This window comes from Carassius gibelio, chromosome B6 (genome assembly GCF_023724105.1).
Source record: "Carassius gibelio isolate Cgi1373 ecotype wild population from Czech Republic chromosome B6, carGib1.2-hapl.c, whole genome shotgun sequence".
Taxonomy (NCBI): Eukaryota; Metazoa; Chordata; class Actinopteri; order Cypriniformes; family Cyprinidae; genus Carassius; species Carassius gibelio.
Genome location: NC_068401.1, coordinates 5,121,792 through 5,134,877, shown reverse-complemented (window position 1 = coordinate 5,134,877; position 13,086 = coordinate 5,121,792). Strand labels below are relative to the sequence as shown.

At 35.6% G+C, this 13,086-nt stretch overlaps 1 protein-coding gene across 2 annotated transcripts; it reads left to right on the top strand.

Annotated features, from left to right (window-relative positions):
* Nucleotides 1-8,964: 8,964 nt before the first annotated feature.
* LOC127959154 (uncharacterized) lies at nt 8,965-12,556 on the top strand. 2 transcript variants are annotated; one of them, XM_052558160.1, is made up of 5 exons: nt 8,965-9,099; nt 9,706-10,538; nt 10,645-10,779; nt 11,652-11,722; nt 11,934-12,556. In XM_052558160.1, exons 2-5 carry the CDS (start codon nt 9,707-9,709, stop codon nt 12,267-12,269), a joined length of 1,374 nt encoding a protein of 457 aa, XP_052414120.1. In that variant the 5' UTR covers nt 8,965-9,099; nt 9,706; the 3' UTR covers nt 12,270-12,556. The 2 variants fall into 2 exon arrangements, with proteins under 2 accessions (XP_052414120.1, XP_052414119.1); XM_052558159.1 differs by having other exon boundaries at nt 10,642-10,779; nt 11,934-12,555.
* The last annotated feature ends 530 nt before the right edge of the window (nt 12,557-13,086 follow it).

Sequence of the window (13,086 nt, the reverse complement as noted above, 5' to 3'; positions counted from 1 at the left end):
TGATTAAAACATTTAAAAACAGTTAGAAAATGATTTTACATTAAAAAAAACATAATAATAATAAAACAGTGAAAATATAGTGCAATCAGTTTGGACATTGCACAGTGCTCATTCAACAAATGCACAGCTAAAAAGATGCGTTTTGCATCTTTTTAGATGAAACCTCACCGTCTATGTGCACCGGGTTGTTAGTGGATATGTAAAGTAAGTTGGTCATTCCTCAATAGTCTCAATACCTTTCCTCACTTTCATCAACTGATCTGAATTACCATCTTAAAATCAAATATTTTGGCTTGAATATTTGGTTTGATCTTCACTAAATCCTTACCAAATACTTTTGTCCCAAAAAATACCAATTTTGCTTTCCATATTTATCTGTTTATTCAGTTGAGCTGTGATTTAAAATCTATACTGAAAAAATGGTGTAGAAACAATTCTCACTCACTCTTATAGTAAAATTCAAAAGTAGAAGAACTTTAAGAGTATTTACTTGTAAAAATATTCTAATAATACCTGTTCTGTGTAAAGGATTTTTTCACCCAAAATTTTAATTTAGCCCATGTTTTACTCACCCTCAAGGCATCCTAGGTGTTTATGACTTTCTTCTTTCAGATGAATCCAATCAGACTTATATTAAAAATTTACTTTTTTGTTCAAAAGTCTAAAAGAAGTCAAATAAAGTGCATCCATCCATAATAAGATGATCCTCCCACAGCTTTGGGGGGTAAATAAAGGACTCCTGTAGTGAACTGATGCATTTTTGTAAGAAAAATATCCATATTTAAAATGTTATAAACACCTTTCTCTCACTTCCACTGTGCAAGCCGTTTCAGATGGATGACCACTGCCTTCTAAAGTCTGGAAGAGCAAGGACCATTTTTAATACAACTCTTATGTTGATTGGATTATTCTGAAAGAAGAAAGTCATATACTACACTAAGGATGCCTTGAGGGTAAGTAAAGCATAGGCTAATTTTATTTTTTTGGGTGAACTAACCCTTTAAAGCTACAAAAAATCAAAATGTACATCAAAATATTTACACATCTTAAACGTTTTTAAAGAGAACCTGAATTTGGAATGAATTAAGTATATGAATACACCCTAACTATTTGAATTGCATTCAATCAGCATTTGTTCTGATTGCTTTGCCTGTACGGTTATTTCAAGACGTGATGATTTCAATCATTTGAAAGACAGAAGCACTTTTGTCTAGAGGGGAGTGTCCAGTTGAGATACTAAAATATTAAGCAGTGAGACAGCAAAGTAACCAAATACTGAGCTATGTACAGTATATAGTATGTAAGAGAATGCTGTTACGTGTTTTGTGGTTATGTAAGAGGAATGCTAGGTATTATATGACTGTCATTTGAGTGGTGTCATTTCTGAAGTTTGATATCGCAATATTTGTTTGTCATAATAAAAATATAGTTAGGTGTATTTAGGTATGTGAAAACACAAGGGTTCCAAGCAAATCAATCAAATAGTTTAATAATATATTTTCATATATGTTAATTTAAGTAAATAGTTTAATGCGAATGGTCAAACTAGAAAATTAAATTGTGAAACAAATCCTTTGTAGAAAGAAATATTGGAAAATAGTTTTTCAATTAAACATACTTAAAATAAATAGTAAAAACTCCTCAGCAGTTACACTGGTCACACAGCAGTCCGGACTAGGTGCCTAATGATGTGTCTTAATTTTATCTGCTTTTATCTCTAGAGCCCGACCCTACACTGATAACCACTGGTAGGACCAATTAGGAGATTGGGGAAAGAAAAATCACACAAAGCACGCAAAGGCCTCCATACCCTGGAGATACCCTCGGTCACATATATACTTAACTGGTCAGGTGCATGGTAAGGTCAAACAGGTATGGAGAGAGATGTGGTTATAAACAATTAATGACCAGCCATTTTGTTCTAGTCTTGCACTATTTAGACCGTTCAGGTCTCTCTAGCTCTGTGGCTGGAAAACTTTACTAGCAAGTTAAGGCTTGGGTAAGACTGATTACATCTACAACAGGCAGAAAGCGAAAGAAACTGACCCCTATAACCCGAGCGTGGCTCGATTTGTACTTTCACGCAATCCTGATTACTGCGGTAACTTTAGTATGCAGACCAGATGATATTTGAGGTGATTGCAGGTTTAATCAAAGAAAGGTGACACTTACTAATTTGGGTATTATAGTAACTTACAAGCATTTTCACTTGAGATTTGAATTCATGCCAAAGTCATGGGTTCAATTCCCATACTTTCAGGAAAAAGCATACAGAATTGTCACTTGGGGAGTACCCTTTCAAAAAGTACTAATGTGTACACTTTAGGTACAAATATGTACCATTTAGGGTATAGAAATGCACAATCCTAATAACAGCTTTGTACCTTGTATGTATGTTTATTTTGAATGCACTATATAAAAATGTATTGCAATATTTAGTCATGCTAAATTAAACATCCAGGTTAAAACTTACAGGTGCATCTCAATAAAGTAGAATGTAGTGGAAAAGTTCATTTATTTAAGTAATTCCACTCAAATTGACTAAAGTAGTTTACTTTTATCTGGTCATTGGTTTCTATTTTCCTTTTGTCTTGGGTTTAACTTGTGTTTCTGTGGAGCGTTGTCTTGTGTTAGAGTTCCTGATCTCTTCCTGTGTGTCCTGCATCTGGTTCTACCTGCCTGGCTCATGTCTGCTTCATAGTCGGCGGTCATCAAGTATCTGAGCTCTGCTCTATAGTGCCTTGTGTGGTCTTCTCCATCAGCTTGGATTTGCCGCCCCCTCTGTTGCCATGGCATTCTTCCAGTAGATGTCTGAAGCTGACCCAGTGGCCTTCCCTAACTGTTTCTCTTTACTGCGTTCCTGTTGTGGTATCTATTGTGCACTTTACTACCCTCTTGTATCAGTCTGTTGTCAATAAACCCCTGTTGTCTCACACTATAATTGGGTCCTCCTTCCAAATCCCTGACAAAAAGTTTTCTGAGCCTTCAAAATGGTCTCTCAGTTTGGTTCACTTGGTAACACAATCATGGTGAAGACTGCTGATCTGATAGTTGTCCAAAAGACAATTATTGAAACCCTTCACAAGGAAGGTAAGCCACAAACATGCATTGCCATAGAAGCAAGAGTACACAGAGTGCTGTATCCAAGCCTGTTAAAAGAAAGTTGAGGAAGGAAAAATTGTGGACGAAAAAGATGCACAACCAACCGAGAGAACTGAAGCCTTATGAGGATTGTCAAGCAAAATCGATTAAAGAATTTGAGTGAACTTCACAAGGAATGGACTGAGGCCGGGGTCAAAGCATCAAGAGCCACAACACACAGACGTTTCAAGGAATTTGGCTGCAGTTGTCGTATTCTTCTTGTTAAGCCACTCCTGAACCACAGACAACATCAGAGGCATCTTACCTGGGCTCAAAAAAACTGGACTGTTGCCCAGTGGTCCAAAGTCCTCTTTTCAGATGAGAGCAAGTTTTTTATTTCATTTGGAAACCAAGGTCCTAGAATCTGGAGGAAGGATGGAGAAGCTCATAGCCCAAGTTGCTTGAAGTCCAGTGTTAAGTTTCCACAGTCTGTGATGATTTGGGGTGCAATTTCATCTGCTGGTCCATTGTGTTTTTACCAAGAAATTTGGAGCATGTCATGCTTCCTTCTGCTGACCAACTTTTTGAAGAAGCTGATTTCATCTACCCACACTGCCAAAAGCACCAAAAGTTGGTTAAATGACCATGGTGTTGGTGTGCTTGACAGGCCAGCAAACTCACCAGACCAGAGAATCTATGGGGTATTGTCAAGAGGAAAATGAGAAACAAGAGACAAAAAAATGCAGATGAGCTGAAACCCAGTGTCAAAGAAACCTGGGCTTTCATACCACCTCAGCAGTGCCACAAACTGATCACTTCCATGCCACACCGAATTGAGGCAGTAATTAAATCAAAAGGAGCCCCTACCAAGTGCTGAGTAAATGTACAGTAAATGAACATACTTTCCAGAATGCCAACAATTCACAAAATGTTTTTATTATTATTGGTCTTACGAAGTATTCTAATTGGTTGAGATCGTGAATTGGTGGGTTTTTGTTAAATGAGCCAAAATCATCATAATTAAAAGAACCAAAGGCTTAAAACTACTTCAGCATGTGTGCATTGAATTTATTTAATACACGAGTATCACAGTTTGAGTTGAATTACTGAAATAAATGAACTTTTTCACAACATTTATTGAGATGCTCCTGTAGGCCTATGATATTAACGTTCAGTTGGTATTCTCCAAAATAGCACCAGGATGATGCGAAGAAGACAAATTAATTAATAAAGTCTTTTTTTTCTTTTGCACACAAACCGTTTTCTCATATCTTCGTAAAATTATAGTTGAACCTCTGATGTCACATTGATTATTTTACCGATGCCCTTGCTACGTTTCTGGACTCTGATCGTGTAAGGACACTTGCTGTCTATGGGAGGGTCAGAGTTTACGGGTGCATCAAAAATATCTTAATTTGTGTTATGAAGATGAGGTCTTACAAGTTTGGAACAACATGATGGTGAGAAAATAATGACATAATTTAAATTTTTGAGTGAGCTATCCCTTTAAACTGTAATAATATTTTTTAAGCATTTACATTTTTAGTGACAATGATTTTGAGGCATTTTTATTTGCAACAAAAAAGTGACCAAACATCATTCACTTTCAGTGGCTCCCAAACAGAGGTTAACTTCATGCAAATAAATTATATATAAAAATAAATAGAAAAAACAATGCAATACGTTTTTTTTGGGTCTAGGCTATATGAGGCTCAGGTGTGGCTCAGATTTGGGGATTATTGTTTACTTAAGGCTGAGAATTGGCACCAATAATAAAAACCTGTTTTGGCCCAGTTCATGGCCAGCTAAGGCTGATTTACTGGCTGAGATTCGGGCCGGTTATGGCCCATGTGTGGCCCGAGTCTTTAATCCAGTCCTGGGCCACTTCCGGGCCATCATTCTTTGTGGTACTTGGCCCAGATCTGCGCCACAAGACATTTACTATGTGGGAAAGAACTGACCTACCTCTTCCACTCATATAGACCCCTTAATCGCCTACATCATTGTGACGTCACCTCTGTAGCTGGAGGCAAAACATAAGGAAGAACTCATAGCAGGTGCGCTAAAAGTTTGAGGTTTTGACCTTAAAATAGCATGTTGTTTTTGTTTTTGGCTGCCAGAATCGAAGGAACAGCCCGACAGACATGCATTCATAGAAATCAAGAAGACAATTGTGCTTGAATGTGTACAGAGTGGACGGAGACGATCATAAATAATGGTCGTGTTTGCAGTGCACACTTCATTATCAGGTAAAATAATCTATGCATATGTACTGGTGTGTTGGTTTAATCTAATACAAATCAGCAAGTTTCTGTTTTATAGGCACTAGCTAGTTTAAATGTTAAACAAACATTCAGCGATAGATGTGTCTACCATCCTTTGAATGGTCCCTTAAAATAATCCACATTGCTAATCATAGTTAGCCCAGTGATAGGTTACATTAGACAATAAGCCTTGACAAAATTCCCCAAACCACCCGAAAGTAATTCATATGGCTGTGTGGCATACGTGTTAGACAGCCTGTTTCCATCTGCGAGAGTTAATTTACAAAAATAGCTGTCACGGTCCTGCGAGTCAGTGACTGTATATATTCGGACAGTTCCGAACCTTCTTCTGCATCCATGTTTAATAAATCCCTCCTAAAACGTGCTAGCTTATGCTTGTCAACATTGTGTCCGTGCCTCTTTTTGCTTCCAGCTAAACCCGCCCACACAGAGACATTAGGCGTTTCTCAATGTCAGGGATACTTCCTTGGTAGGACTGATCCTTCCAAGTCACTTCCTTCAGAGGCTAGGTGAGACTCCTCTTTAGCATTCGGAGAACACGTAAATGGAACAGGCTAGCAAGTGCACGTAATTGCGTCATTACGTCAGTGAAAAGGTCCATTTGAATAATGCTGTGAATGGTATCATTAAATTACTTTTGACAACTTAACTAGTTATTTATAAAAGAAATGCCGATGACGCAACCAATTGTTAAATGACAGGTCCGGTTCAGTTAACCATTTGTATTTGTATAATTTACAATATCAATACGGTAGTAATTTGTACTGGCATTTAAACGTCAAACTTTACTTATATTTACTACAGTTATAACAAATGTTTGGTAATGTAAATAAAAACCTTTAACGCTCCGACTACGTTAACGTTCGACATTTTTTAATTTTTTAACTAACGTTAGATAGCAAAGCTGCGCACATAGGATTGTGGGTGATTTGAGTGCCCGAAGAGCACGAAGGACACACATATGCATCCTTTCCTGTGTATATTCACCCAGTAGATCACCCAGTTATGACATCGATTGTTGTAATTACAGTAACATGACTATGGGAATATTCTCTACCTGTGTTCACCTGGTGAACGTGCCTTTCTCCCTTCATCTTAGCTGTAAAACAGATAATGAATGTTACTCATCCCATGAGGGATTTCCCCTATTGCTTCATGTCTGTCCCTCCAACTCTCTATTACCCAGCTTTGTTACACCCTCTTCATACATTATTTACATGATGTTTTGGTCTCACTCAATAATTCAAAATAGTCACATGATGGTGTAATAACTGGAGTGAAGTTCAGAATAAAATAAATATTATATCATTAATATGATGACACTCTCATGGTTGACTTGACAGTGACCAGAAGACATGCATATGAAAAAATAATAAGGACAAATGGGTGAAAAATGGCTAATGAACTTTCCGTTATGCATTCATACCCATTTAAACGTAACCTTCCCACATAATTTGCCACCTATCAACATACACAAGCACTGCCTTCAAAGATATTGAATGTTTTTTATTGGTTTTTAATTTTTGCATCATTAAGGTGTATCAAATAAACAGATTCAGTTTATACAGTAGTATTTTTAGTTATTAAAAAAAAAAAACTTCATTACAGAGCAGTTTAAAGAAAAACATTAGCAAGCATGTGTATTTTTAGCAGCAATATGCAGCAAACATTAATCATCTGTCTGAGAACATATGTGTGTTTGGAAGGTGAGCTTCCTGCCAGCTGTGCATTGTTAACCAAGGAGATACTTTTTCTTCTTTATATCCCTACATGTCCTTGACTGGACACTGAAACCTCCAAATCACAAATGCACTGTGAAGAATAATTTTTCTGTTTGTTTTCATGTTGTGCCTTCAAATAGATTGTCATATTTATTACAAATAAATAATAATCTAGCCGACACCAGAATTTGCATTAGATCAGCCTATTACCTGTTTGTCTCAATAGCTCAGTGGGGAAATTTAAAAGAAAATTTAATTCTAAATATTGTGTCTTTAAGGTTTCAGCAACAGATGAGAGCACAGTCATAAGTCATAAATCAAAATCACATCTTCCGAAAAAAAATTATGCAAAGAGGAACTTCCTTATACATTGTTGTCTGATATGCATGGTGAATTTCTCATGAACCACATCACTGAAAGCCAGATCTGGTTTGCATATTGCTTACAGTGTCATAATTATTGTACCTGTGAATCATAAAGGTTCTTTCCCATGAATTATGTGTGTAGCCTGAAAGGCTTTAAAGGTGTGTGCAGGAATGAAGCCGTCATTCAGTGTAAAGTAGGTGAAAAGTCAATAATCTTCCTTCCAGGAAACTGTCTAAATAATTTCAGTAAAGCAGCCAAGGTCTGCCCCCACACATCCTTCAGATGACCTCTAGTGGACATATTATTGAACTGTTTAGTGTAAATGGACCACATAGAGAAAATACCCCAAAGATACATTACTTAATTCATCTTTCGTATATGAAAATAGATGTATGTGATATGCAGAAAAATAAATCAAGACAGAATGGCACTGTATCTTTACAGGATATGGCATATGTAAGCCATACAGGAAATATAGCATGTGATATGCTATTAAAAAATGTATCTGTCATCATTTACTGGATACACTGTAATGTACGCCTACACTGTCTGTATTGGTACTGTATACAAAAGAAAAATAATCCCCTTGGTAATTTTATTATCATCAATATAGACCTATGCACTCCCATAGCATGTTTCTTTTTTTTTTTTTTTTTTTTTTTTTGAAAGTAAGGAATTGTCTGCTTTAAAAAATACATTTAATTAATATGTATGTGGTTGTTACTGACGTTATCTAGCTATTTGTGCATTTATGTATTACATAATTCAGTCAGCTATGAATACAAAAAAATAGCAACAGACTATACAAATATGGGTGAATAGTGAAAGTAAAAAGAGCTAATGTCCTTTTTTGGTGACAAGCGGTCTGTAAACAAAGGGATAATTCTGCTGACAAACTGGTTTGACTTTAAAGGGATTTTCCTTTGTCTCATTTTAATGCAAACAAAAAATTTGACAATGTTTTAAAGTAAGTCCAATTTTTGGTCAATGTATGTATAACATTTCACTTTTCCCCTGATATTTATCTGTTTGCATTTCAGTGTATTCTTTGATATTAATTATTTATCACAATATCAGAAATGTCAGTCCCAGAAAATGTCTTTATATCGCAACACCTGAATTTTTGCATATCCACTTGTCTAGATTTCATTCCCATGTCTTATCTTAGACCTCCACAAAATGAAGGGTTCAGGAACTTACTGATATCATAAATAATTTAGTGTACATGTCATCTAACATAAAACACAGTGGCTTACTGGCTGCAGAATGATGAAATCTTTTCTTCATGTCACACAAATGCCTAACTCTTGGAAAAATAAATTAAGAATTCTTATTTCACAGCTACTTCAACTCAAACTCAACTGGGACTATAGGTTAAGTTTCGTTTAATAAATTATTTTGTGGTGCCATTCCCTTTTTCATCTTGACATTGAGAGAAAACATACCTCGAAACTGTAAACATCACCTGACGAACCTTTTCCCAGACTACCTGAATGACGTCAACCCCGGCTGCAACGTCTGCTGATAGGTGTTTTCAAAATGGGCGTCTTCTAACGTCGCTTACACGTCCAAGGTTCCTTAAAGACTTTGCACAAACAGTTGATCACAGCTGAAGATAGAACCAACATCGTAAAGTGGGTGAAATAGTAAGACAAAATCAATGTTTATTTCAATAATTTTCAAAAGTTCGTCTTGTAATATCGTTTTGAGTTTGTGTTTTCGCTGTAAGCTGATTGCACGTTACCACGGTATTCAAAATGATTTTAAGGTCGACGGTTCTTAAAGGAATAGTTCCCTTAAAAACAAAAAATATCGTCTCCTTTATGTTAAGGGGTAAAAATAGTGTAAACCGGTGTATTTCTTCCGAGCAACAGAAAAAAGGATTTGGTACAATAATAATGAATGGTGACATTCTGCCCACAGTAATATATAGCGATTAATCGGACGATATTTGACCGATTTTTTTGCATTGGACAATTGTCTGCAGATAATTACTTTTTTCTGTTTTCATTAGTTAATTTTTATTCAAATGTTTTGTAATATAAGTGTTAATGTACAGTTCAGCAATTTTGTTGCTCTCTCTTTCTCTGTCTATATATATATATATATATATATATATATATATATATATATGTATGTATGTATATATTAGATTATATTAGCTATCGGCCTTCTTGCTCACTAGATATAAGCATTAAAAGAAACACATATTAGTCAGTCACTAATAAAAATCTGTATGCATTTTATTGCAGTATGACCAGTATGGCATCCATTTCGGCTGACCAGAATACACAGCCCACCCCTCAGCTGCTGTCAGTGGGAGAAAAGGACAGGAAACGGCTGCTGGAGGTGTATGTAAAGCGAAGTCTCAGCCTTAACGATGGATCCCAATGTCCGCTGAGACAGGAGCACAGAACACGCAAATGGGTTCCCATCACAGAGCGCAAGACAAGACATCGCAAGCATTCCAGTGATACATCTCTGAACTTGACTTCACAAGCCTCCTTCTCAGATGAAGACATTAGATACGAGACCTTCCCTGAACCGCAACTGGATAAAAAGGAGAGGTCATCTGAGAAGAAATCCAAAAAGTGGAGTTTTAAAGGGAATCTGCGCCTCAACGATGGCTCTAATGCATCGCAGAAGTCCAACAGCAAACCCAAGAAGAAGTTTCTACTTTTGGATAAGGGCAAGGAGGAAGGTGGGCAGAACATTGATTCTTTATCCTCCAAAACAAGTGCAGATACTGCTGGAAATAGGCATTCAAATGTGCAAGAAAATCTGGAGACTTCTACAATGGAAAAGAAGGACAAAGAAGGAAAGAAGACAAAGAAACCCACTATATGGAAGAGTTTCTTGAGCTGGTTTTCCAGGGGAAATGTTGAAAAGGAGCAAAATCTTCAGAGAACCGAAGAACAGCTCCCTCTTTCCCATCCCTCAACACCCCAAATCTCTTGTTTGCCTTTAGCTGACGCCCTATCAAAAGGCGATATCAACCTGCGCCGTTCAAAATCAACGAAAAAGAAATCATTCCACAGGAGGTCATTAAAATGGAGGCGAAGTGGAGATATGTCCACGGAAAAATGTATGTATCTCAGATGTATCTTTATTATGTATGTTCTTTGTATTAGTCTGAAGTTTGCATTTATTGGGGGGAAAAACTAGTTCTAATAATGTTTGATTTTTAGCAGCTGTTGAGATAGTGGAACCCACTAACTCATACTATGAGAAAATGTCAGAGGAACTGGAGAAAATTGTGCATGAAGTGAAAGACAGTCCAGCTGATGACAATGCCAATCAAATAACAGACCAGAATGGTGGAAATGGTGAGTGTTATTATAGTAGACTATTTGAATGATGCAAAAGAGGTGGGTTAAATATTACATACAGAGCAATACAAACTAGTATGGGTCCAATGTCTAAATTACAACAGAATATGGCTGAGTTTAATGGATAGGATAGTTTACCTCAAAAATGAAAATGCTGTTATCATTTACTTATGGTCATGTTGTTCCAAAATCTTTTCTTTCTTTCGTAAAGCATAAAATATATTTGAAGGAGAAAATTCTCCTTTCCAATATTGATTGATTAAAGACATTCTTCAAAAAATCTGCTTTTGTGTTTCACCAAAGAAAGAATTGACCAATTGCATTTACTTAAACAATAATGCTTATTTTAGTAATACTTTAAAGAAATTCTATAACCATTGCTATGTTGTTCTAAAACCATATGCTGTTACAGTATTTTTTGTCGAACACCAGAGTGACCATGAAAGACAAAAATCTTATGAAGTGCCGTTAAAAGAGTCCATTATTTTTTAATTAATACTAATTATCAGTTAGTTATGAGCTTCCCCTCTGCTTTCTCAAATATAATTTTCCATTCTGCAGATTCTCACACAAAGTCTTTAGAAGTCTTTGAATACTACACACGCATTATATGAACTACTTTTATGGTGTTTTATGTCCTGACAGACATCATCAACATGATCTGTCATTGTACAGAAAAGATGGATGAAAATGATTCCAAAATACTTTTTCTTTGGTGTTCTGCAAAAAAGTAACCAGGATACTGGTTTTGAATGATGAGTAAATAGACATTAGCCTCAGGTTGTAATTTGTTCTTGTGATTTTCTTCTTGCTACAGTATATAGAAACTATATATTTGCTAATTGTTTCTATCATATTTCTCAAACTAGTCTCACAAGAAGAGGTTACCAGGAAAATCATAGAACTTATAAAGCAGCAAGGAGACATAATAGATATCAAGGTAAGTGTGTCTCATCCCTTCTGAAATCACTAAATATTACTGAGACATTTTATAAGTATTGTAGATGATTGGCTCAGTTTTAAACAGGTATGAAATGTTTAAAACAACCCAAGTGTTGCCATTTTTTTGCAAATGTGTTATTTTAAAGAGATCCACTGATTGTCTTTAGATCACTAATGTTTTCTGGTCTCCTCCTCCTCCCTCCCCCCAGCTGAAGGAGAACAGCACCGTAACCACTTATCTGAATGGAATCACCTATAGATCCTTCCGGCAGATGGCTGATCAATACGTGCAGTCAGAAGTTCCCAATAAGAAAACCCAGCCGCCTGTCGTGGCACCAGAGCTGGTGAAGTTCGCCTTCACTCTGGATTTCACAGCCAGAGTGGCTAATCTACACCGCCAATCCACGGGCCAAATCATGGGCTTCGGGAACCAGTATCTCCAAGATCACTTCACTCACATGAGCGAGAGCCATCCGCACCTCTCTGACATTAAAGCAGAGGATCAGAAAACACAGAACTTTGATCAAGAATACATAAGCTTGTAGAAGCATGAGCTTCTAGTTGACTTAATTTTACTGCTTCATTTAACTTTGAAATGTAGCAACTCAAAACGAGCCATTGAAGGATTTATTAGAAGGATAATTCTGATATATTTGCACAACAGCAATCATTATGTTTTATTTACATGATGCATTTTTAATTTATATATTATAACTCAAATTTATATGCTTTACTCACTATATATATATTAGATATGTTGTAACTGTATATGCAGGCATATGCAGAATGTTTACTGATAAATATTGACCATATTGAATAAATATGTTTTGTCAAGTGTTGTTGATTTCATTTATTTCCTTCTAAAATTAAGTAAAAATTATGGAAAATTGTAATAAAAAAATAGGTATTGTTACATTAAAATATTTATGTATATTTATATATACCAAATAATGATCAATTTAGGTTATTCAAGATTTTAAAAAATGAGCATGGCAAATTTATTAATGACAAAAATATTACAATATTATTACAGCCAACTATTGGCTGATATAGCCTAGTTTATTGCTAATTTATGGAATGTTATTTTCATTGCTCTTTATTTGATCCATCCTTGAATGATTTTTCTTTATAATAAACAATATGCACAGTGAAACAAGTCTGTCCAAACTGATAATGCATTTATTAGATTATAAAAAATGCATAAAACAAAATATCACTATGGCCTGTTTATTATATTCTTACTACATTCAATGGTTTTTATTGAATTATTTTTTATATTATTATTTCTTTATAGATTTTTAGTAATTTTAGTATTTTAGTAACTTTAATTTGCAAAGCAACATTTTGATTTTTATTCTTGTT

Coding starts and splice junctions, on each gene's coding strand:
- LOC127959154 (XM_052558159.1), top strand. CDS start 9,707: ATGACCAGTATGGCATCCATTTCGGCTGACCAGAATACACAGCCCACC. Junction 10,539..10,641: donor AGATATGTCCACGGAAAAAT/GTATGTATCTCA, acceptor TTTGATTTTTAG/CAGCTGTTGAGATAGTGGAA. Junction 10,780..11,651: donor AGACCAGAATGGTGGAAATG/GTGAGTGTTATT, acceptor TTCTCAAACTAG/TCTCACAAGAAGAGGTTACC.